Source organism: Bremia lactucae, linkage group LG4 (assembly GCF_004359215.1).
Source record: "Bremia lactucae strain SF5 linkage group LG4, whole genome shotgun sequence".
NCBI classification, from domain to species: domain Eukaryota; phylum Oomycota; class Peronosporomycetes; order Peronosporales; family Peronosporaceae; genus Bremia; species Bremia lactucae.
In genome coordinates, this window is record NC_090613.1 from 2903327 (window position 1) to 2927987 (window position 24661).

At 44.3% G+C, this 24661-nt stretch overlaps 4 protein-coding genes across 4 annotated transcripts; 3 read left to right on the plus strand and 1 right to left on the minus strand.

Moving 5' to 3' along the window:
• Positions 1-8412: 8412 nt before the first annotated feature.
• On the plus strand, positions 8413-11990 carry CCR75_006312 (uncharacterized protein; the record flags this gene model as incomplete). Its single annotated transcript, XM_067964382.1, has 2 exons — positions 8413-10077; positions 10140-11990. The coding sequence occupies 2 exons, from the start codon at positions 8413-8415 to the stop codon at positions 11988-11990; spliced, it is 3516 nt and encodes a 1171-aa protein (XP_067816930.1).
• On the minus strand, positions 10069-13863 carry CCR75_006313 (uncharacterized protein; the record flags this gene model as incomplete). Its single annotated transcript, XM_067964383.1, has 4 exons — positions 10069-12780; positions 12848-13068; positions 13134-13738; positions 13800-13863. The coding sequence occupies 4 exons, from the start codon at positions 13861-13863 to the stop codon at positions 12129-12131; spliced, it is 1542 nt and encodes a 513-aa protein (XP_067816929.1). The 3' UTR covers positions 10069-12128.
• A 784-nt stretch (positions 13864-14647) lies between these two features.
• Positions 14648-16036, plus strand: CCR75_006314 (uncharacterized protein; the record flags this gene model as incomplete). The annotated part of the gene is made up of 1 exon (XM_067964384.1): positions 14648-16036. One exon carries the CDS (start codon positions 14648-14650, stop codon positions 16034-16036), a length of 1389 nt encoding a protein of 462 aa, XP_067816925.1.
• Positions 16037-16501: 465 nt separating this feature from the next.
• CCR75_006315 (uncharacterized protein) lies at positions 16502-19744 on the plus strand (the record flags this gene model as incomplete). Its single annotated transcript, XM_067964385.1, has 9 exons — positions 16502-16927; positions 16981-17097; positions 17151-18023; positions 18087-18173; positions 18229-18470; positions 18539-18752; positions 18817-19004; positions 19071-19137; positions 19203-19744. The coding sequence occupies 9 exons, from the start codon at positions 16502-16504 to the stop codon at positions 19365-19367; spliced, it is 2379 nt and encodes a 792-aa protein (XP_067816924.1). The 3' UTR covers positions 19368-19744.
• Between the last annotated feature and the right edge of the window lie 4917 nt (positions 19745-24661).

The following is a 24661-nucleotide window of genomic DNA, read 5'->3' on the forward strand; positions in this document are numbered from 1 at the left end:
TCTAGTAAAATCTCTTGTATCCCTTTCGGTGGTAGCGGCTCATTACTTATGTACTGTTGAATCAAATATGCATGCTGACAGTTAAAGAGATACGAGTTTATAAAACAAGCTATTTCTTCGTAGTTACTTCGTCACGGCCAAAATAAACTAGGGTGACGATGAAAATAGAAGCAAAGCAACAGTATCAAAACGCTTTCGGAGCAGCTTGACTTAGCTGAGCTAAGTTTAGCATGATCGTCCTGGTCTGCACCTGCTGGTAAGCCTAAGCGAAGCGTTCTCGCTCCCTTTACTTCACTGAGAGTCAGGCGTCTACTGGCTGTCATGGAACATCGTGACTTCTCGATGTCTAGTATTAAAAGGGAAAAGGTGGTGGCGTCATGTATTTATGCGAGGCTAGTGCCTAATACACATGCCAAGTGACCAAGAAAAGCGTCATATAGCATAAACCTCAAATAAATAATTCTTTCAGAAACAATATTCTCCGAACCAAAAAAAATAGGTCTACAAATTTGCATCGACATGCACCTCTCTTCAAGCTGCAATGGATACCAGTTCTCCCTGGTCGCTAAGACGGTGCATGAAAATTATGTTGAACTTCGCAGGCGTTCGAACACAAGCAATGACATTTTACGCGTTTCGTCTGACCATCTCTCGCTAGATGATCAGAAGCTGACATAGTCTGCCGTGTCCCGAGAGGCCAGAACACGGATTGCCAAAACTCCACCGTAAACAGTGGATCTCTATCCGAGGCAATTCACGGGGTAACCCATGGAGTTTGAATACCGTGTCCATTAAGACACGGGCACAACCCGGAGCCGTCATCGACTCTGGTACCGCAGCAAGATATACCATCTTGCTGAATCTGTCTAAAAACAAGGATTCCATTATTTTTGTGGTCGTCTTCGGGAAATCCGAAGACGAAGTCCATAGATACGGACCGCCAACACTCTACCGGAAGTGGTAGAGGTTAAAGAGGTGCACGGGATGAAAGACTAGGCTTCACCAGTTGACATACCTCGCAAGCACGAATGTACTTGCGCACGAACTGATACTGGCGGGGCCAGTAAAAGTCGCGACTTACTGTTAGGTAAGTCTTCTCACGTCCACGATGTTCACTTGTTGGAGCATCGTGACACGTATACATGATGCGCAAGCGCAAATCATTGTGAGTTGAGACGACGACACGTGATGTGTCGCCGGTAACGGCTGTGTAATACAATAAGCCGTTACGTGTTGTGTATCGATCGGATGACGATCGATATAAAGCCGGTAGATCTTTCAAAGATTTATCGGATGGATTCATTAAATGATCCATCAGACAAAGAAGGTCCTTATCTTCTTTATAGGCTTTCTTTATGTCATCAACTAAGGTTAATGACGGAACACTCGTAGTGAGTGTTGCAACAGTAGGATTATCTTCATTGTTGGAGTGCACTGCTGACTCGAAATCGGGTCGGCGTGATAACGCATCAGCGACGACATTAAGTCGTCCTGGTTTATATTCGACGGAGAAGTTATACTCCGCGAAGAAGGATAGCCACCTCGCCATTCTTTGCGAGAGGTGTGGGCTATTTACGGCCGTGCGTAATGATGCATGATCCGTATATACGGTGAACGGTCTATCTCCTAGGAGATATACCCTAAACTTAGCCAGTGCATATTTCATGGCAAGGAGTTCCTAGTCATGCACTGGGTAATTGCGTTCAGTTGGTTGGAGCTGACGCGATTGGAAATAGCCGGCGCGGAGCGCGTCGTCTGTATCGTATAGCATTACCGCGCAGCCAATTGCAAAATCGCTGGCGTCACAGACCACACGGAATGGTCTGTCTTGATCTGCAATCGCCAAGATGAGCGATTGCATTAAGCTTCGCTTGATACCTTCAAAGGAACGCTGACAATCAGCGTTCCATAGCCATTTCTCGTCTTTTTCCAAGATACAAGAGAGATGAACTGTCATCTCGGAATAATTGGGGGAGTACTCGTGCAAGTACGCCGCTAATCCAAGGAACTTTTTAAGTCCTTTGGCATCGACTGAAACTGGCCAGTCGGTAATTGCCTTGATCGTTTCGGGATCAGGGCGAACGCCCTGTTTACCGACGATGCACCCAAGAAGTGGTATTTTGCTTGCACGAATATACACTTCTTGAGATTTGCGTACTACTTGTGCTTTCGCTTAAGTGTAAGAACCTGACGAACGTGAGTTTTATGAACTTCCACGTCCGTCTTACCGTCTATGGTTCGGTATGGACGAATACATCGTCAAAATAACTCGGTGCGAATTCTCGCAACGGTCTCAAAAGATTCGTTACGCATCTGCTGAATGTTGCAGGGGCGTTACTAAGCCTTTGTGGCATTACTAGCCACTCCCAGAGCATCCCGCTGAGAGTGCTTACTGCTGTGTACGGGATGTCCTGTTCACGCATAAGGATCTGATAAAATTCATCGATCAGATCCATAGACGAAAAAATGGTACTCTTAGACATACCATCTATGATTACGTTTTTCCTAGGTGTTGGCGTTTGAGCCGGTACCGTTGTAGCATTCAGTTTATTGAATGCGTGCACTATCCGCCACCCTCCTGGCCTTTCGCACACATAAGGTAGGAGAGCTATGTGGGGAGGTTGACTTCCTCACATATACTGCTTTTAATCGATCGATAAATTCTTTATCGATCGCAGGTTAGTTCACGAGGCACTGGTCACTTTTTCATGACACAGATCTTCGAGTCCGGTTTGAGCTCGATCTCATGTCGAGTGCCTTTATCCTTAGGCAACTCTTATGGAACTGTTTCAGAGAATACATCCCTGAATTCAATCAATCCTTGTAAAAAGGATTTGTCTTAAGTGACTCCCAGGATTGAGTAGTATATCTCATAATCCGAGTCTTTACATCGAGACACTTTCGTCCATCGATGAGCTGCTGAGGGCCTTTCGTTCTCTGCAAATATTACCGCTGACCGAATGTCGGTTACATAATCGTCCTCTGTGACGAGTACGCAGATCTGCTTGATTCTACCACTATGCAGATCTCTCAAGAACCGCTTGGGTTCTAGGGTTGGTAATTGAGTTATCTTTGAAGTTAAATTCGGAGGCGCATACAGATCAAGAGTATAAGCGCCTACTCTCGAACCGTTATTAACCAAGACATTCGATGTCTCGGTATCTTCCTCAGATTTATCCACAGGCTGCCGAGGGATCAATCCCTCGGGATGCTGAAGTCTAGTCACTTCAGCATTAACTATTTGAGGAGATTTCTCCTCAAGTACGTGGGGACTTATTCCCTTAACGTCTTCCGACTGTAATTGCGCTATCAGCGTCGGGTCTTCTACGGTCGACTCTCTACTCGACCTAGGATCATCGTGTTGTCCATTTTGGACAACCGGTATCTTCCTTGAATGCCGCCCGCTAGGCATACATTCATGTCTCAAATCCACTCGACTTATTCGGGTGGCGGACCTTCGGCGCTGCCTGTACATTCGCACAGTCGCCGTTAGACGAGTCCAAAGGATGATGGGCAATCACACTGTGATCTTGTGCAGTCGTACGAACGACCGTACCACAAGTGAGGCCATCGCGCTCACTCCTAGTACATCCACACGCTTGTGGACGCTCCAAGACGTTCATCAGATGGCCATCTGATGAACAAGTGGCAGGCATCCTTACGGATCGATGCTGCCAGCTGTTCCTTGGATCATATTTTCTGAGCCAAGGTAAACCTAGGATGACATCAAATTTGTCATCCAAATCCAGTACGATGAAATCATCATCGTAACGTAAATCTTTTAACGTGTAGTGGAATTTCACTACGCATTTTTATCGTTTCATTACTGTTATCGATGCGCCTGTTACTAGACGCACCGTCATCCTCGTTGGAGGGATGTCGCGCTCAACAAATTTGAGGCTACGACCCTCTAGCGACTGCTTCCAGATAAAGTTATTCGACGCCCCACAGTACACTAGGGCTCTGAGTGACAAATCATTTGTCACTTTTAACATCAACGTGATGAGGGATACCTCATCAGGTGCAGAGACACATAGTGATTGTGTGTCTGGAGCAACTTTAGTCAAGAGATTTGCAAATTTTCTTGAGGTTGCTGGATCAGAAGGGCGTTGCGCCCCCTACTGACCCCGACCGTTTTTTGGCGGTCCGCCTTGCCATTGCGTTTTCGCAACAACGTCGGACCCGCGACCGTTGCCCTTTTTGGCATACGGTCAAAATTACGTTCAGTACCGAAAGGTACTGGGCGTGGGGCACTACACTCATGAGCGTAGTGTCCTAATTTTTGGCAGCGATGGCATTTCTGCAATCGCATATTCCTCGAAAAGCGAGGTCTCTCGCTTTCGATGTAAGAGAGGTCCATGGGTTCTAGACCTCCTAGCCCGTGTCGTCTTGGAGGACGATACGATGACGAACTAGCTTGAGCCTGTCTCAAGCTAAAGTCCTCCTGTTCCGCAACGGATATTGCTTCTTCAAGCGTATCCAGTTCCAAGCGGAACAGGTGGGTCTTAACGGAACCATACGTAAGACCTTGCATGAACACCGTAATCAACGTGTGTTCATGGACTGGGTTATTTGTAATACAAATCGCTAAGAGTCGTATGTGCTGGGCATATGCGTGAACATCACGCTTGCCTTGCTTGAGTTTCAAAAGCTCTAAACGAGCTCTGAAGTCAGCCCTAGGCGGTTCATACGTCTGTTTGAGCCGGGCTTTAAAAGCCTCTAGCTCCCAAAGACATATGGGTCGCACAACTTAAGGCCCAATGCCCAAGTTTTGGCACGACCTGCCAAATTTGATTGAGCGAATGCGACTTGCATTTGATCGTCGACGATGTGACGTGCCCCTATGGCATCGTCCAACTCGACAAACCATCTCAGGAGGGAGTCTTCTTCGACTCCCCTACACTTAGAGATATCAATCTTTAAGGTTTCGGGACGACGCGTATGCGTCATCCCAGGTACAGGGGTCTGTACCTGTTGTAACCTCAACAGTTCTGCCTGTTGAGAGCTTTGCTAATTCAGCAAGACTACTTTTTCCTTCATCTCGTCAAGTTCATGTTGTATGAACTTGGCGATGGCTGAATGGAGGGCATCTCTGTCCAAATTGGACAGCATTTCCAAGATTGCATCGTTTCCTACGGTCGAACTCATTTGTTCGACCGCACTCCTTTCGATGTCACTTAGAAAGGAGTAGCTTTAACGCGAAACGTGATGCGTATTCCAACTATCATCTAACATGGACATGTTAGATGAAGAAAATGTGGTCCTTGGACGGACTACAAAGTGCTACCAGGTGTAAAGGGACACGGCGACTTGTACTGCTTCAGTTCAAGTCCACTTCGCACTGCTACAGTTGCGAGTGGTGCCTTACGTCGCTTCACGTACACTAGTACGTGTAGAGGAAGACTTCTCTTTAAGACAACTAACTTAAAGAGGTTTAAATGAAACTGTATTAATACAATTAAGTATCTCTTCTATCTATCTTGTAAATGCTAACTTAATTATAAACTAATACTAAACGTGCAATTGAATTCTTTTCTTATCTTGTCTGTATCTCTCTTTTGTTTACATCTACAGCTGATTAGTCTGCGGAATTAATAGATATAATTGTCTATACCAATTTATGGATAAGAAATTTGAACATTACTATTTAAAGTAATATCCTCCAAAGATTATCTACCTTTTCGATAATATATTAATTAACAACCTTTAAGTGTTAATTTCATGTAACGATACACCCTGTTACATGGACAATGTACTCCACTTCGCTTAGCGAAAAACACTTAATGTCTGTCCACCAACTCCAAGGTCCAACTTCACGTTTGGTCGTGGGGCCTGACCCGTCGACCTAAATTCACCTGTATACAAATTACGAGTTCGTAACACTTGGCCCTGACCCCTGACGACGCTCTTTATCCATAGAATTCAAACGTAAAGAAATCCTAGCCAGCTCTGCCGCAATGTCGCTGCCCGGTTAGGGTTCCACACTTGGCACTCCCCTTTCGCGAGCGCCCAAGTACTCTTCCTCAGTGGCGCCCCTTCGCGTGCTGCCACATGCGCTTCTTCCCCATACGCATTCCCTGCGTAATTAGGTGTTGCGCCCCTAAGCACTTCCTCATCCGCCACTGGGCTCATAACCTTCTAATAAAAAGCAAGAAAGGTCTCCAAAGAAGTGTTTTCAAAGATTAAGTTTATAAACAACACTATTTGTGTCATACCTCCTACCACCCTGATTTGCAGTTGCTCGTTGCTCCTGCGAAATGGTATGCTCACACCTTCCGTCTTTTCTGTCACCTGCAACACACCAAAATATACAAATGAAAGACAATTCTGGAGAACGGCAGTTGTTTTCTTGATGGCTTGGGACCTGGCGGTATTTCAATCTGTGAAATACCATTTTCCAACAGTGTTCACCGTCGCGAACTCGTGGACGGCGCAACAAACCCAATTGCGCTGAGGACAGGGGTCTTATAGGCTGTTTGCTCTTACTGTACCTGTTCATCGCCGCAATTCCAGTGACTCCAGCGACTCATTTGCTTTGCAAGTATAAAAAAATCAATTTTATATTGTTGTACTACAAAAGAGAGTTTGACTCTGGAGGAAACTTGAGTAGCCCCGCTGGGCAGTAAAAACTCCAAAAACCTCTTGAAAAGGCCTATACGCTTATTTTAAGATGACTGGCTCGTTAGAGGTGGGTTCGTTAAGGGTATTGATACCCCACAGCTAAAATTGATATCCCCACAACTATTTCTCAAAATGTTTTTTATTTTGAATTTCATAAACCGCTCCTACTTAAATTGTTACTCCCACAACTTTTTTAAAAAAATGCTTTTAAATTCGCAAACTAAAGTTGTTAGTCCCACAACTTCTGTAAAGATATTAATTGCTATAAACACAACGCCGAAAACATGACGTTACATCAAAAACTCGATGAAGGAAAACTGGATCTGAACTAGCCAAAAGTCTCGTTCCTCACTAATGCAATTGCATTAACCCAAGGTAACTTTACACCAAGATGCAGCTGAGCCATTTGCCAGTGGTTACTATTGACTTGCAAGAGTACCTTTCCTTTCGCTACTGTGGTGTATGGATTGAAAGAAGTTTCGGATCCATCTTCAGTCAAAATAAACACTGACCTTGAATAGCAGGTAGCTGCAAGAACAGCACATGCAGGAGAACCAAACCAGCTGGTTACAGGTATCGGTCCATTGCAGCAGGTGAGCAATTGCATGATAACCACATTTCGTATGTTCCTCATAAGTCACTATGTTGTATCGCAGATTTTCTTAAAGCTTATGCGTAGCCATCAATGAATGCAAACTCTTGTGCATCTTTGAAGAGCTCTTCAAATGTGTTATAGGTTTGGTGTACTGGTGCTAAAATGTTGTAAAGGGCAAGTGTCTTTGTCAAGTTTTGATGTAAGCATTGAATGAATGGAAACTGTATAAAGGAGCTGAACAAGCATCCTTCATATAGATAAAGAATACTGTGGACATTGTGGCATCAATCTACAGTCGAAACATAGTATGTACTAGCCAATCAAAGCCGAAATATAATAGTAATAGCCACTGCTAGTTGAAATATAATATATATTAGCCAATCACAGGTGACACATAATGTCTATTGGCGATTCGGCATTTTGGATTGAACTTGCAATTAAAATCATTACAGAAGTTGTGGAAATAACCATTTTAATTGCGAGTTTAAAATTATTATTTTTCTAAAAAAATAGTTGTGAGAGTAACAATTTAAGTCATTTAAATTTAAATAAATATTAATTAAAAATAGCTGTGGGAATATCAATTTTAGTTGTGGGGACCGTTCTTTTACCATAAAGTCAAAGCCTTGGTGTTATTGATTAGCCAAACTATCCAATCATCTGAAGAAATCGTCGGCAAATACAATAAATCTCAAAATGTGTCTTGATTCCTTTGCGATGTAGATTCCTTCTTCAAGAGGTCCTTGCACGCCGATATATTAGTCCCATCTTCACGTGTGCCTGAATTCTAGTGCCTTGTTGGTCACACTTTACTCGGATTTGCTGAAGCTACCCGTTGCTGCCTACCTCTACCAATGCTTGGCTCTTTTTAGTCTCGTCCCGTTATAATTTTAAATCATGGCCACCTTTTCGCCTTAGGCGGCAGATAATTCACGTGAGGCCTCTATAGTTACATACCCCTGCCCTAACATTTTCAACCAACAAGTAGTATTTATTCACAGGAACATTTGCAGAGACTCATGAGCAACCACGGTAACCCCCCCCCGTACTGAACGTGTCTTTTTTTGAATAATACTTTCCGTTACTAGCGCCATGGATGCCGTCGTAACGACACTTTATCAGTATTACATCAACTTTTTCTCAGTGCCTCGCAGTGAAGCAGCCTCTGCATCTCGCCTGTCGCAATATCTAATCTTATGGTGGCGAACCCACTTATTGACTCTACTCTACCATCAGGAAGTTTTTCGGGCGGTGACACAGTTATCGCACAATATCTAGCAACTAAAGAGTCATGGTGGGTCACATATCCACGCATTCTCGTGGTCACGGCTTCCACACTAAGCACGTACAACCCAGAAACATTTTTATGCACAAATCAGTGGAATATTATTGACATCGAAGCCGTGAAGCTATTCCCGACTAAAAATGACTTCGTTCTTAGACTCGAGACATCACGTTTCCGTTCAGCCAGATTGAAGTTTAACTGCCCCGCTAGGGGCCATCTACTATCGCTACTAGCAAAGCTGCGTTGCCAAGCTAAAGGAAAAGCATCGCTCTATCGTTTAGTGTATGCCCCAAGAATCCACTTCCGCTGTATTGAGCAATATGCCAATGGGTCCAACAAACTGCTGTTCTTGCAAGTGACGGTGTCGAGTATTGTCTTCTTGGACGAACGCGGGCGCCATGTTCAGAATCTTCCGTATCTTTATTTACGCATGACCGCATACTCGACTGAGCATTGCGAGGGCATGGTGCTGTCGACAGCTTTTCATGATCGATTCTTTATCTGCACCGATAGACATGATTGTCTAAATGCGATCGTAGCTGCTGCAAATGAGGTGGGGATTGGGCTTTGCACGACCTCAACACACATCACGGCGCAGCAACTTCGGTTTCATAATTTAAAGTTGCTGAATCGTGCATCAGTCATCCGTTTCGATGTCAAGATGGCAAATACGACGGTGGATGAGGGCGACGCAGTGCCTCGGAGCGATTCTAGCGACACCGAAAAGAAGGTATATAAGAAGATACAATTAATTCTTCAGGGCGATTTTATAGTCGAGATGCACTGTTCCATGCGCACTGTAATTGCGCGTCCGTACAGCGCACTTTTAGCGATTGTCCGCCCTGATTGGGATCTGCGAATGCTAGTGTTGGAATTTAAGCAAGAAGAATTGCTTATCCTTGACGTAGACGGCCGCGATCAGCTTGTCATCATGCTACTGCTGGTGTGTCGAGAGGCAGGTCAGCACAATGTTGTCCTCAACTCTTCGAGATTCAATTATTGCCGATTCTACTACCCTCATACTGCTGACAGCGCCACTGATGATAGCAATACTGCCGGCGTGACAATGACAACGTTCTTGCTAAGGCGACTCTCGCATACAGGTCGCGGAGAAGACAGCTACGGCGAAAAAGGTCGAAGCAGCAGTGTGTGGTCTTTTCGCAGGCGACAAGGTGGACTTCGGGCTTCATTAGGAAACAATGACACAGCAAGATCTGATACGAGCCAGCGTGGCGGGTGGTTTCAGCGCCGTATCAATAGTAACAAGCGTGCAACAGAGCCTTCGTTCGACATGCGCCATTCCATCGACTCAGGCCTATTCATGTATGAGGGCGTGAGCATCACTGTTGCTATGGAAGAGCTCAATGCCAATCTCCCACTGGACGAGCTTATGCACAGCGGACCTGGGCAAGCTGACGAAGTAAACAAGTCGATAAGACTTGTCTTTGAGCATTTTATTATGTTAGTAGCCACACATAGACGATATGGAGATACAACCAGATCTGAGATAACCACCACCATACAAGCACTTTTGCGCTTATATCACCATCCAGATGCATGCTTCACAGACGAGATGGTTTGTAAGCTTGCTTGTTATGACATGTTATTTTGAATGCTGACCATTGTGTTTGCGGGTAGATTCCTCAACTTTTTGACACTGTCCATGAGCTCGTATTACAGCAAGAAGTTCTTACTTGCTACTGGTGCCTCAGGTTGCTGCAATGTTTGTTGGGCATTCGGACTATCAATACTGCTCCAGGGTGCAATGGAGCTGGGGACCAGCGTGCTAAACTGATTCAGCACCTTGTCTACCACGAGGCGCTGCTACATACCATTGCCGAACTTATTCCGGCCTCGTTAGATGACTTGAACAATTCATCTGGCGTAGCAAACTTGTCTTTTAACGGAACAGCTTTCTGGGTGGATGATCCAGAAATTGAATTTGACTTGCTATCTAATTCTTCAACACATCCCTCCATCTTATTCACAAAGGAGGCTCAGATCCAGAATACAATTAATGTGGTATTTTACGAGACGCTACTCACATTGCACCAAATAGTGGTGTATCTGCAAAGTGCAGTAATGGAGCAGCGGGCGACGCTTGATTGCCCAAATTACGTTGCGGCGAGCAACCGACATTCGTTGCAAAAGAATAATCTTAATGATACATTGGCTGTCAAGCAGATAGAGGCTGTTGCAGAAAAACTACTGGAAAAACACCGATTTCTGGTGGAATCAATCATCGACGTTCGTCTTGTTCGGATGGCCGAGACATCAGTGGCACTCGTAAAATTCGTATTGTGTCACTTCGCGACCAGAGCCACACATCAACCTCATGTATCGCCTTTGTCGCATTTTATTGAAAGAGATTATAACGATACTCAAAAGGAACGTCTGCGCGCGTTGAATTCTTTTTTGAATAGCTACCAAGCCATAACTGAGAGCAGCTTGGAGCCTCCGTCACTTTTATTCTGTACTGGAAAAACAATTGAAATGCCGGTTTATGCATTTAGCAACAGCACTAGCGATTGCACAAATGCGGCAGCGGACAGGCTGCTTTACCAAAAAAAGTTGAATGATGTTGCATCGAACGGATCAATGAGACTTGAGTATTTAAACTCTATGAAGTCACCGAGTTCAATCCGAGATGATAAAAAGAACACGCCAATAAAACCAGAGCCATATAAAAGTCCGTCGGAAGAGATGCTGCAAAAATTGTTAACGCAAAAGAAAAAGAAAAAGTGTATTTTATCACTTAATGGCGAAAGCACTTGCAGAAGCCACGTCAAGCAGCAAGCAAAGTACGATCTTAATCATGCTTTTGGACCACAAATCTGCAAAAAACAAAACCAACTGTCGGTTCCAGCGCCAGAGAAGCGCTTGAGTGGTCAAATAAGTCCTATAAGTATTGCTTGTAAAGAGACAAGTTTCTTAAGTGAAATGGACACAGAAAACACAATCCGTCCATTGCTGGAAAGTCGTTACTCTTTTCCTGGTACCTGCTCATCGCAAGCCTTTCAGGCGTCTTTCAAAGCGTCAGGAAGTCGAACATCGAACGAATGCGATGCATGCATTGGATGCAATGATGTGTGTACGAACGAGATTTGCTTTTCATGTGCTGAGAAGAAATACCACGTGTGTGTCGCCTTTGCAAACTCTTTAGTTACTTCTAGGGCAACAGGGCATCAAAGTATATCAAATTATCGCATGTCGTCGTCAAATGAACATTCCTGCAACGTTGAGCGAGAGTATTCTTCCTGCGAAATGAAACGGCACCAAAACCAGCGTTCATGTTGGATCCGTATCGGTGACAGTATTGCAGACGTGACAAGTTTGCTTGTCGTGCATCCTGGAGGAGCACATGTGATACTGGAGGCAGCAAAGCATGGCAAAGATTGCGGGCGAATTTTGGAACTGCACCCACCTGCTGCATTGGAAAAAGTAATGCAGTATCGCCTGGGTCGATATTACTGTTGCAGCTCGTCTTGAGACACCACTCTATTGCGATTAGCGAATGTTATGGCTCATGCAGTAGAATTCCTCGTTACATAACTCCACTAAATCCTAAATTTTAAGCATATTTTGCTGAAGCAACACCTTCACCTTTCCATCGTGATAGCATTAATGCTATTCTCTCTTATTAAGCTTTTGTAGAAAACGCAGTGTTGTCTTCGCCATGATAGAAGTTAACTGGGAGACAATTCCTTCAAGAATCTCCACATGACCAGTACATTGTTGTGGAAATTTTGAAATTAGCGTGAATATAACTGTTGCAAATTTGAGCGAGCCTTTAATGTCCCCAAGATCCGGGCGCTCCAGAACGGTTTCAACCGCTTCAATAAACAGTTCTATTGTCGATGATGATAACGCTGGTTTCATGCTGAATATGTTTTGGAATACCAATAATGCCGAATCATTGGAAAGCAAAAGCGAGCTCGAAGAATTGGCACTACCGCTGGCTGTAGTTGCTTTTAAAGATCTTCGAAGATATTCGTCCAGCTGGTGAATTGGTATTGAGTATGGAATCTGTAAAATTCGAATAATTGCTTCCGCTTGCGGAGGCCCAATGTCATACTTGGAATTATTAAAATTTCCACCCACCAAAAGGGGAAGTAAAAGTGAGTCAACAAGAGCTTCACTATAATTAGGACTATAGCGAAGCGCGGTCTGGAGAAGTACACGAGAGATGACTGATTTGGCCGAGCAGATCTTCGGTAAGATGCTAGTTTCGAGAAAGATTGCTGCGTACCGCGAACTCCAATTAGAATCAACTAATGCACTGCCAACAAGACGATAGCAATTGCTTGCGTTAGTATACATTATTATCATTTTTAGAAGATATCTACCTTGTGATCTGAAATAGAGCTTCGTCCATGGTCAAGTCCATACGAAGTTTCTTGCACAAAAGCTGAAAAGTCACCTCGTTAGCTACATTGGCAGTCTGAACGTCATTAACGACTTCAGCTATCAAATCGAAAGCACGTGAAGCTACATCATCAATCACAATTGCTGTTTCATTTTTCAGCTGAGCGAGCTGCTTAGCCAGTCCGGACGCGCGATCTTCCACCTATCGCAAAAGACGACGTGTGAAAGCAAGCAATACATATCCGATTGTAGAAATATGTTTCAGACCTCTTTTGATAGCAAAGGTTGTTGGTGTATCATCATTCCTGTTTGTGTCGAAATTGGCAATTTATCCCTCGAATTCTGTTGCATTGGTTTCAATGTGGCCGAAGTATCTAGAGTTTCGGCTTTAAAGCGCTTTTTTACTCGAAAATATGCCGTTATTGGAGTCATAGAGCAAATTTCTGACGATAATGCCTTTGGCATATTTTCTGCCTCAAATTCATGTAAGGAGAAGTCGACTTGATTCAATGTCAGCCGCCGCATCCGACGTCGGAACGCAGAATTTTTGGGCAAATTTTTTTTTTTTTTTCTACTTTCCTCAACTCCAAGCACCATTTCTGCTAACGTCAAACATACAGCATCAGTTTCGTATCGTCGTGGCATTGCTGTCACTTGAAGGAAGGCTTTTGCCAGGCTCATAGCCGCTTCAGTGCTTGGAGATGCCCCGCTCGCCAACGCACTCCATATATCGCGCTGCACTCGCAAACTATGCTGCTCAAGGCAGATGCCAAGTTTGGAGTATTCTCTATCATCGTCTGTAATTTCGCCGTCTTCCACTTCAACGAAGATACTTAGCTCGTGTAAAATGTCGGGGGCAACTTGGCGATTATCTGCGAATAGTAGCATGGCGCTTATAGCACTGGTAATGAAAAGAAGATGGTCATTACGAACCTTGCAGATATTCGCGCACCCCGAAGGCGCCTTTAGACTGAGCCGCAAAGGCTAAACGCTGCATGCTGGACAAAAATTAGGGCAATCGATGAAACTTGCAATTTCATACGCTCAATTTGTATGGACTAAAAATCAGATTCATTTCGTTAAATTTGTTGCTGATAAGCTTTTAACCTAGTCGGCCTTTCAGGCACGATCGGCCAAAGCTTTAAATTTATGTGACGAGCGCGGACATGTGCGCACTCGCAAGTATATGCATTTGACAAACTTATTAATCTTTGGCATCTGATACGTTAGAAAAACACCTAGCAACTAGTCAATATTAAGCTCGCCGTCTTAAATGCCAACCGAGACCTAAAAGTCCGATGACTTTCGTGTAAAATTAGAACGTTGGACGTCGGAAATGTTTAACTGTGCGCAATTTGCAGCTCTTGCATATCGGTGACGATTTTTACAAATCACAGCTAGTTTTAATCGACAATTATTTACCGAAAATTGTTTAAACGAAATTCGTTTGAAAGAAGCGCAGTCACATCGATTCAAGTCTCATGAACAATTTAAAATAGGCGGCGTTTTCAGCCATAAGATCGTGTGCGCAATAATCGTCCGAGTTTTTTTTTTTTACTTGGAAATTGCGCATGCACACGACGACGCGATGCGAAATGATGATCGTCAGGTTGGTTCTAGCTGCAGTCGAACCAAATTTTGTGCTTAAATATTCGGAAAACAAGTGAATTAGCGTGCTTAACAATTACAAATGAAGACTAAATTATTTCAAACATTACATCATCTTTTCTTCCAAAAATCAGATTTTTACTCCTAAAAAAATAGCATTTATCCCACAAAAGATGGCGGAGAAGAGCAAGAAGGATTTGGCATGGCTACCGCTAGGAGCAGTGGCACTAGCTGACGGCGAGTACGATGTAATAGTGCTCGGAACTGGTCTTAAGGAGTGCATCTTGAGCGGATTGCTTGCGGTAAACGGTAAGAAAGTGCTGGTGGTAGATCGCAACCCGTATTATGGTGGCGAGTGTGCTTCTCCTAACCTTACAAACCTTTACAAGAAGTTTAAGCCTGAACAGGATCCACGTACTGACTTGGGCGCAGATCGGGATTACAACGTGGACCTGGTGCCCAAGTTTATCATGGCCTGCGGCAAACTTGTCAAAATGCTTCTGCACACTAAAGTGACCCGCTACCTCGAGTTTAAGAATGTAGATGGTAGCTACGTCGTGAAAGGCGGACGTACACACAAGGTTCCTGCTACGGGTGAAGAAGCGCTGCGGTCATCGCTCATGGGTATGTTTGAGAAGCGCAAGTTTCGCAAGCTCATCATGTATATTTATAACTATGAGGAGGGCGATCCCAAAACTTATGAGGGTATAGACCTTTTTAAGCAGCCCATGAGTGATCTTTTTGAGAAATTCGGCGTGGATGCCAACACTCAGAGCTTTATGGGCCACGCGATGGCGCTCATGCGTGACGAATCGTACCACCAACGTCCCGCCATTGAGACTGTCCGTGCTATAAAACTGTATGCTTACTCGTTGGAGCGCTATGGCAAATCTCCATACATTTACCCGCTGTACGGCCTGGGCGGTTTGCCCGAGAGTTTTTCGCGTCTCTGTGCAATCAACGGTGGCACATTCATGCTTAATCGTGCAGTCGATGAGATCTTGACTGATAAGGACGGGAGGGCATGGGGTATTAAGTGCGACAACGAAGTGGCTAAGGCTAAGCTGGTGATTGGTGACCCGTCGTACTTTCCAAAGGAAAAGATGCGCAAGATTGGCGTCGCTGTTCGCTCTATCTTTGTTCTAAATCACCCGATTCCTAGCACGAACGATGCTGAGTCGCTGCAGATCATCATTCCCGCAGCCCAAGCCAATCGCAAGAATGACATCTACGTCGCCGTGGTGTCGTCTGCCCACTGCGTTGCGCCGCAGGGCATCTACATTGCCATTGTAAGCACGCTCGTTGAGACATCGATGCCTCTGCAGGAGTTGGAGTCTGGTGTGAAGCTGTTAGGTCCGTTTCTGGAGCGCTTTGACGCCATAACGGACATGTTTGAACCTGTAGGGAACGGCAAGAAGGACAATTGCTTCATTAGTTCTTCGTACGACCCGACGAGCCACTTCGAGACTACGTCGGAGGACGTGCTGGATTTGTATAAGCGCATTACAGGCGAAGAGCTCGACATGAACATCAATGCCGACTCAACTGACGTGGACCAGTAAAAAAGGATCGAGACACCACGCTAAGCATAATGAGTGATTGCATAGGGACTGAATGAAGTATTGCAGTGCAGACTTTAAAAAACAACAATTAACCGACCAGCAAATCAATAAAAATTGCTTTTATTTTGTGGTAATACAATTGCGTGATATAATGCATTTATTTTTTGGCCGCCGCCATGGCCTCAGACATTAATACTACGGCCACAGACCAAACTGAACGGCCACAGACATGACCACAATTTTGCCATCTCCACTACTTAATACTGTGCTTGGTTAGATCAATCGCGTAGTTGTTTTGTCTGTGGCCGTAGCAGTTTTGTCTGTGGCTGTAGTAGTTTTGTCTGTGCCCGTAGTAGTTTTGTCTGTGCCACATTTTTTATACATTGTAAAGCGTTCAACCATTTAAGGGATACTTTCAACGGAATTTACGTGCCAGAAAGCATACTAGGCTACTACGCAGACATTATGATACCCAATGTAAATGTCATTGACTGGCAGCACCGCTCTTTGAGCTCAAGCCAACATTCTAGCCCAGTTATGGCTAGCGCTTCAGGCTTGGGATCAGTGACGCGGCTCGACGAACGATATGTGAAACCGTTAGATGATTTAGCTCTGGATAATCAGACGGAGAGTAGTGGCCATAGCATCGAAATAAGCGCTGTGCCTAAAGAGCCTAGGCCTTTCGCCATGAGTTTTTTGCGGCCGCATCAAGAGCGGTTACATCGTTCGATGTTCGAGAGCTTTAATCGAATGAGCGATACACCCGTAAAAGAGAACATTAATTCACTCGTGCCAGCGTCCGTTCAATTTCTGATGAGTCGATCTCTCGAGGAGGAGAAAGATCTTAGTGCGAAATCGGATAAAGAGAAGGCGTACTTGTACAAGAAGGTGGTAGTTAATGGTGTAAAATAATTAAAAGTAACTGACGAGCTACATTACTTTAGAGATACACGGATACGTACGAGCATGCAGTCGCACTTTTAAAGCATGCAGCAATGCTGGAGCGAGAACTGAACGAGTACCGAGATACCGAGATGATCAATAGCTTTGATGATACGCAGGTGCGTAATGTGATCACTCGCAATATAATTTTAATTATAAGTTGTAGTTGCAGAATTTGAGTGAGTTTGAAGATTATAAGCAGGAGGACAGGATTCAGGCGCTGTGTCGTGAAATTACAGGACTAGTGTTGCAAGTAAATGAGCGCGATGCAGTCATAAAAAGTCTGCTCGAAGATCGAAGTCGATCCGCAAGGGAGTTAAACGAGCTCAACTTATCGCGAGGCTTGAATTCTGGCAAAACCAACGAAGGAATAAAAGACACATCTTGTGCGTTGGAGCTAGATTTGAAGGTTGCACGACGTGAACAGCAAGAAGCCCTTGAGCGTGAATCAAAAGGAATTGCACACCTTAGACATGTTCAAGAACTTTACGAGAAGTGTGAGGCTGCGCGTTCAACACTGTCTGACGGACTCGATAGGGCAGAGGATCAAATATCTGCGCTGCACGCTCAATGGATGAAAGAAAAGAAAGAGTTATTGTCTTTACTGAAGAAAAATGATCAGAAAATGGCGAAAGCGCTATCTGAATGCGAGCGATTGCAAATAGAGAACGATGACCTAGCAAATTCTCTTCAAAAGATTTTGATGAATGAAAAGAAAAAAAAATTAGCAATAGAAAGCCAACGGCAGGCTCTCAGCAACTTGAACGCTGAACATACGCATTTAGAAGCAAATTTGGATGCGTTGCGACCACAATCAAGCGTGCTGGATAACACAAAGGCAAGGATATTAACTCTCGAAAGAGAGTTGGCTGGAGCAACAGAGATGATACGGCGCTATTTGCTGCAGGTGGATGATCTTAAAAAGAAGCTTGAGAGAAAAAAAGAAAAATATCAAACGGCAAAAGGTCGATTTCAAAAAAGCACTGCCCATTTGGAAAAACGAGTTTTTAACGCCGAAGCTGTTCGACGCAGCCTACATAATAAGGTGCGTGTATCACAAAATAAATTTATTGGAGATGCCGCAAACAGTCACTTATGCAGACTTCAGGTGATGGAATTAAAAGGCAATATCCGCGTTTTCTGCCGCGTGCGACCTATTCTAGAGCATGAACTTACAAGCTCTAGGGGGGAGAAGGTATATTGCTGCTTTGTATTCTTTCACATTTTGTGAAGCTTACTTAAGTATGCAGGTCTTTTCGTTTCCCGATTACCGCAGTGAACGGCGGCAGATTGAACTCAGCGCCAATCCAACGTCCCACGTAGGATATGGTCAGCATAGCTCGAGTAATGTGATCAAAAAGTACAGTTTCGACTTTGATCTGGTGTTCAATAGCAGCTGCTCGCAAGATGATGTCTTTCTAGAAGTGTCTGCGCTGATCCAGTCTGGATTAGATGGATACAACGTTTGCATATTTGCCTACGGACAAACTGGGTAAGCATCGTCTAATAAACTAATCGGAAGCGCTGAGTGTCGTATTGACATCTAATAATTTCTTGTAGATCGGGTAAAACATATACGATGCAAGGGAGTAATAATGTTGCCAACTGCAAGCTGCGAGACTTATGGCCAGACTTGGGTATCGTTGGACGAGCGTTTGCTCAAATTTTTAAAGGTATAGAAGAATTACGTACAGGCGGATGGGATTTTACTGCCAGCCTTGAGCTAATTGAGATTTATAACGAGACATTCCGTGACTTACTTGCGCCAATTGAGGTAAAAAAGTTGCCGGCATGGCCAAACAACTTTGACTTACAATCTTTATCTTGTAAATTTTAAGTCACACGAAAAAATTGAACTTCGTCAAGATAGCGAAGGAAAGACTGTCGTAGTGAATTCATTTAGCCAAAAGATCGGGAGCGACCAAGAAGCATGGGACTTGCTTCGAGGAGCAATATCAAAAAGGTCTACCAATTCGACGCAATTAAACGACAAATCTTCGCGCAGCCACTGCGTCATCACCCTGAGGTAAGAGTCACTCAAATAGCCTTTGATAAGTGGTGCTTATGTATCATTTTGTTCTATACAATCCAGACTGAAAGGAAAGAACTCGCTTACTAACGAGATGCGAACCGGGGTTATCAATCTTGTCGACTTGGCGGTACGTGGTACTGTTAATTTCGTGTTAAGTATTAATTTCGTTTTTGCTAAACACTTGAATTGTAGGGGTCTGAACATGTGTCGAAGTCGGGTAGTGACAGCAGCAAGAAACTTTTGAAAGAAGCGACGTCAATAAATAAGAGTCTTTCGGCGTTGGGAAATGTGATGTGTTCCCTTGCGAAAAAGGTTTGTGCTGCCACGATTGTCCTTGAATCGCACTATAAAGTCTAATTGGTATTTATTTAATCGTAAAGTCGACGCATGTCCCTTTCCGCGACACAAAGTTGACCCATTTTTTGAGCTCCTCTCTTAGTGGAGATAGCAAAACTCTTATGATCTGCAATCTCTCACCACTAGGCGAGCACCGCTGCGAAACACTCAATTCTCTTCGGTTTGCCAAGATGGTTAACTCTTGCGAAATAGCGTTTCCGTCGAGGGTATCCAGAAGATTGTAAGTATTTGTTGCGTTAAAAGCGGCCTCACCCATCAAACTTAGTACCTTATTACAAGTATCGTCACGGAAGCGGTAATTTAGCTTCATGTGCGCGGGAAGAAATTTTTCGACTGTTTTGTATTTAATCAAATCAAATTTGAAACCTTTTATCTAATCAGTGGATGTCACCTCTGTCGATGTGCACCGCGTAATATTCTGAATACTTCGGATTACGGATGACCGTAGCCACGATCCCTTCCAATGTGATACACCTATGTGCATCACCATCCCGTTAAGTACCCAAAGTATACTTAATAATTTGTGTAACATAGCGCCTTTAGCCCGTTACAGCACCCCCTCTCCAAAAGCGAGCTTTTCATTTTGTAAAATCGTCAACGGGAGGAACGAAGTACAGCGAGCGGCTTTACGCGCCGCTTTCAGTCCTCTCACTTAATCTTAGCGACCACTGTGTGACGTCCTTTGTCATAACACGGCACCTGACATGCCAGCAACAAGTTGCTACCATTACACTATTTAACATGAAAGTACGCATATATTGCGAAGTCTTTTCGCAAGACTTTCCAAGCTTCAGTAGTTCGAAAGGTCTGCAAAAAGACTTCGCAATATATCGGTACTTAACGTTAAATTGAAAGATGCTTTCTCAACAAAGAAATTATGAACGAAAGCCGACAGAAACTGAAACATAAGGAAATTGTGGCTCATGGAGGGTACAAAAGCGAGCACTAAGATTCGCCTATTTGAAGTAGAAGTAAAGCAAAATGAATTCATCCTTAGCTTGACCTCCAAAGACTAACTAACATGCATGGCCGGTGTCCGTTAAATAATTATTCTTTCCTATAAGAGGACTTATAAATAGCATTTCCTATAAGAGAAAATAAATAAAGAAGTTCAAAATTATTATCTTGCATATTTTTACTTAATAGTTATAATATTACCAAATTTAATCATATTGACGCAATAAGACATCACTTCTACTGATTGGTTGATTTGAGTTTGAATCAACCCCGCCAATCGTCACAAGGCACGATTGTGCGGTGCAGAAGTAGGCGCCATACATTGTTAGTTATTAGTATAATAAATCAGTAGTGCACCGAAGATCGTTACGTAGGAACTTAATATATTAATACAGTTTTACTTTTCTCGATTCTAAAGCCTTAGAATTTACTTTTAGTAGCTAAGACTTATTAGCTACTTAAAACCTTCCTCTGCACGTTGTGTACGTCAAGTAGTCAAGGCGCCCCACCTTCACTGTAATCAGTGTAGGTTGACTAGTTCTGTGGTCAATACTAGCAAAGGGTGCCCCATTACACCTGGTAGCACTTAGTAGTCCGTTTAAAGGCCTACGCACGTTCCATCCAACATGGATGTGATGGATGGAGAAGGATGGAGCTTTCCAGCCCCTCAAGAAGGCTATCACGCAACTTCACTCATTTGAGTGACTTTGAATGGAGAGCGATCGAACGCATGAGTTCGGTCGTACGCGGACCAGCCGTTGGCGCCATGCTGTTCACTCTGAACACAGATGAACAACATGCCGCCATAACCGAGTTCATACAACATGAACTCGACGAAGCCCAGGAAAAAGTAGCCTTACTTCACCAGCAAGGCTCTCAACACGCGGAGGTGTTGAGGGAACAGTGTGCTTAACAATTGGATCTGTTGAGACAGCAGCATGTAAATGCTGCTTATGGGCCGACGCTTCCGCGTCGACCCGAAAGATTAAATATAGAAATCTTTGAGTTTAAAAGCAATAGAAGGCAACTCCTTTTTAATATGGTTCGTCCAATTAGACGACGCCATTGAAGCTGGCCACATCAAAGATGATGCATCAAAAGTAAAATTTGGCATGTCCAACTTAGCCGAACGTGCCAAATCTTGGGCCTTGGAGCGGCCCAAAATCGTGCCGGCGCGAAAGGGCATCAGCGGCGCTTAAGCTTCACGACCCATTAATTTTTGGGTCGTATGACGTCTTGAAGGCCCGGCTCAGACAAACATTTGAGCCGCCACGTGCCGAAATCAGGGCTCGATCCGAGCTCCTGGATTTGAACCAGGGCAAGCGTGATCTGCACGCTTATGCCCAACATGCACGATATCTGGTCAGTGGTATCGTTACTCATCCAATCATGAACAAACCGAGGTGACTGTGTTTATTAAAGGTCTTGCAGACGGCCCTGTTAAGACCTGCCTGTTCCGGCTAGAATTAGAGTTGCTCGACCAAGCGATTTCTATAGTGATACAGAAGGACTTCAGTCTTAAACATGCCTTTGTCCACTGTAGTGCTTATTGTCCACCGAGACGACAAGAAAACGGTTGTCCAGAAGCCATGGTATTTAGAGAGAGAAACCTCGCTCTTCAAGTCACAAAAGATTACAAAAATGCAATCGTTGTCAAAAGACGGCTATTACGCCTATAAGTGTAGTGCCCCACGGCTAGTACCTAAAAACACTGAGCGACAAGACCGACCTATCGTAAGGAACAGCGGAGGACGCGGATACGACGCTGTTACGAAATCGCAATGGCGAGGCGAATCGTGAAAAAACGGTAGGGGCCAGTAAATACGGAGCGCCCTGCTATCACGCTACGTCAAAAGAATTTGCAGGCCTTTTGACGAAAGTTGCTCCTCACAAACAAACATTGTGTGTAACTGGCCGAGGGGATGAGGTTAACATCATCACCTTAGCATTAAAGTGGCAAATGAATTCCAAATAAAGTCCCTAGTCGATTGAGGGGCGTCAAAAATTTTTATTCGACGCCAATCGCTAGAAGATCGCAAACTCAAATTTGTTGAGCGCGATATCCCTCTAACACCTAGCAACAGGCGCATCTGTAACGGTTAAAAAACGTGAAGTTGGTATCCAATACACGTTAAAAAGCTAACAGCACGATGATGATATCATCGTATTAGATTTGGATGACAAATTTGATGTCATCCTTGGATTACCATGGCTCAGAAGTTACGAGCCATGCATAAATTGGCAGCATCAAGCCGTGACGATGCCTGTCTCTTGTTCATCAGATGGCCAATTGATGAACGTCTTGGAGCGTCCACAAGCGTGTGGATGTTCTACGAGTGAGTGCGATAGCCTCACTTGTGGGTCGGTCGTTAGCATGACTGCACAAGACCTTTGTGTGAATACTCAACACTTTGTGGAGTTAAATCCCGACGGCTGTGCAAAAAAACAGGCAGCGTCAAAGGTCCACCATTGTGACATGATCATAGTTACCGACGGCTGTGCCCCAAGCACAGGTAGCATCGAAGTTCGACCTCTCGAATAAGTTGAGTGGTACGAAACAAGGATGCTTGCTTGAATAGCAACATCCAAGAAAATATTAAACGACCGTCTATAAGAGACATTGCGAGTCCTAGATCGACTGGAGAGTCGACCGTAGAGGATCTTGTTGTGGCTGCAGAACCACAGCTAGAGGCAGTTGGGAAGGATACTCCGACCTGATAACAGGATCGAAATACTGTGTCATGAAGCAGTAGTCATTGCCCCGCGAACAAGTATTAGCGCTTGACAAATTCTTTGCCGATCCCTTGTCAGCGGGTCATGTGAGGGAGTCAACCTCCCAGAAAGCTCTCCGACCTTCTCTGTGCGTAAAGTAACAGGAGGGTGGCGGGTTGTGCATTCGTTCAATAAATTAAACGCTGCAATGGTACCGGCTCAAACGCCGATACCACGAAAAGACGTAATCATTAATAGTATGTCAAAGAGTACTGTCTACGCATGAATAGATCTGATGGATGAATTCTATCAGATCCTTATGCGTGAACAAGATATTATGTTCACAGTAGTAAGCACTTCAAGCGGCATGCTATGGGGGTGGCTAGTTATGCCACAGGGGCTTCGTAATGCCCCTGCAACATTCAACAGATGTGTAACCAATCTGTTGAGATCAGTGCGGAATTTTGGACCGAATTTTTTTGAAGACGTCTTCGTTCATAGCAGAGCCATAAACGCATAGTCGGATGTTGAAGTACATCCTAGCCACGTCCGAAAGGTTCTTACACTTATGCGTAAGCACAAGATCTGAAAAAGTGTATATTCGCTGGAAGCGAAATGCCACTTCTTGGGTGCATCGTGGGTAAACACGGTGTACGATCAGATCCAGAAAATATCAAGGCGATCACCGATTGGCCTGGGCTAGTCGATAAAAATGGACGTAGAAAGTTTCTTGGTTAAACGGCGTACCTGCACAAGTACTCACGCAATTATGCAGAAATGGCAGTAATTCATTCTTTTTTATTGAAGAAAATTTTAAAGTGGTCCTGGAACGCTGATTGTTAGTGTTCCTTCGAGAATATCAAGCAAAGCTTGATTAAATCGCCTATCCTGGCGATTGCTGACCAAAACCGACCTTTTCATGTGGTCTGTGGCGCCAGCGAATTTGCGATCGGCTGTGCGTTAATGCAATATGAGACAGACGGTGCAGAGCTAGTCGTCTGTTATCAATCGCGTCAGCTTCAACCAGCTAAACGCAACAGTGCATGACAAGGAACTCCTTGCCATGTATATGCACTGGCTAAGTTTAGGGCCTTTCTCTTGGTAGATAGACTGTTCTTGTCGTCATCCCCACTCATAATGATAGGCGTTTACGCATCATGTATGAGGGCCACGATGCGCTAATAATTGGTCATCGTGGACGTGAAAAGACCTATCTCACGATAAGTCGCGACTTCTCCTGGCCACGCCAGTGTGAGTTCGTCCGCAAGTACTTACGTGCTTGCGAAATTCGTCAACGGGTGAAGCCCATTGCTTCATCCTGTGCTCTGTTACAATCTCTGCCTGTTCCAGCAGAGTGTTGGCAGCCCGTGACTATGTACTTCGTCTTCAAATTTCACGGACGATCGCAAAAAAAATAACACTCTTGTGTTTGTTGATATTTGTAGCAATATGGTAAATGTTATTGCAGTCCCAAAGTCAATTACAGCCAAACGCTGTACTCCTGTCTTTGTTGACACATAATTTCGACTCCATGGGTATTCCCGCGAGCTGGTCTTTGATCGAGACCCCAGATTCGCGTCAGAATTTTGGCAATCTGTGTTCAAATCACTTGGAACACAGTTAAA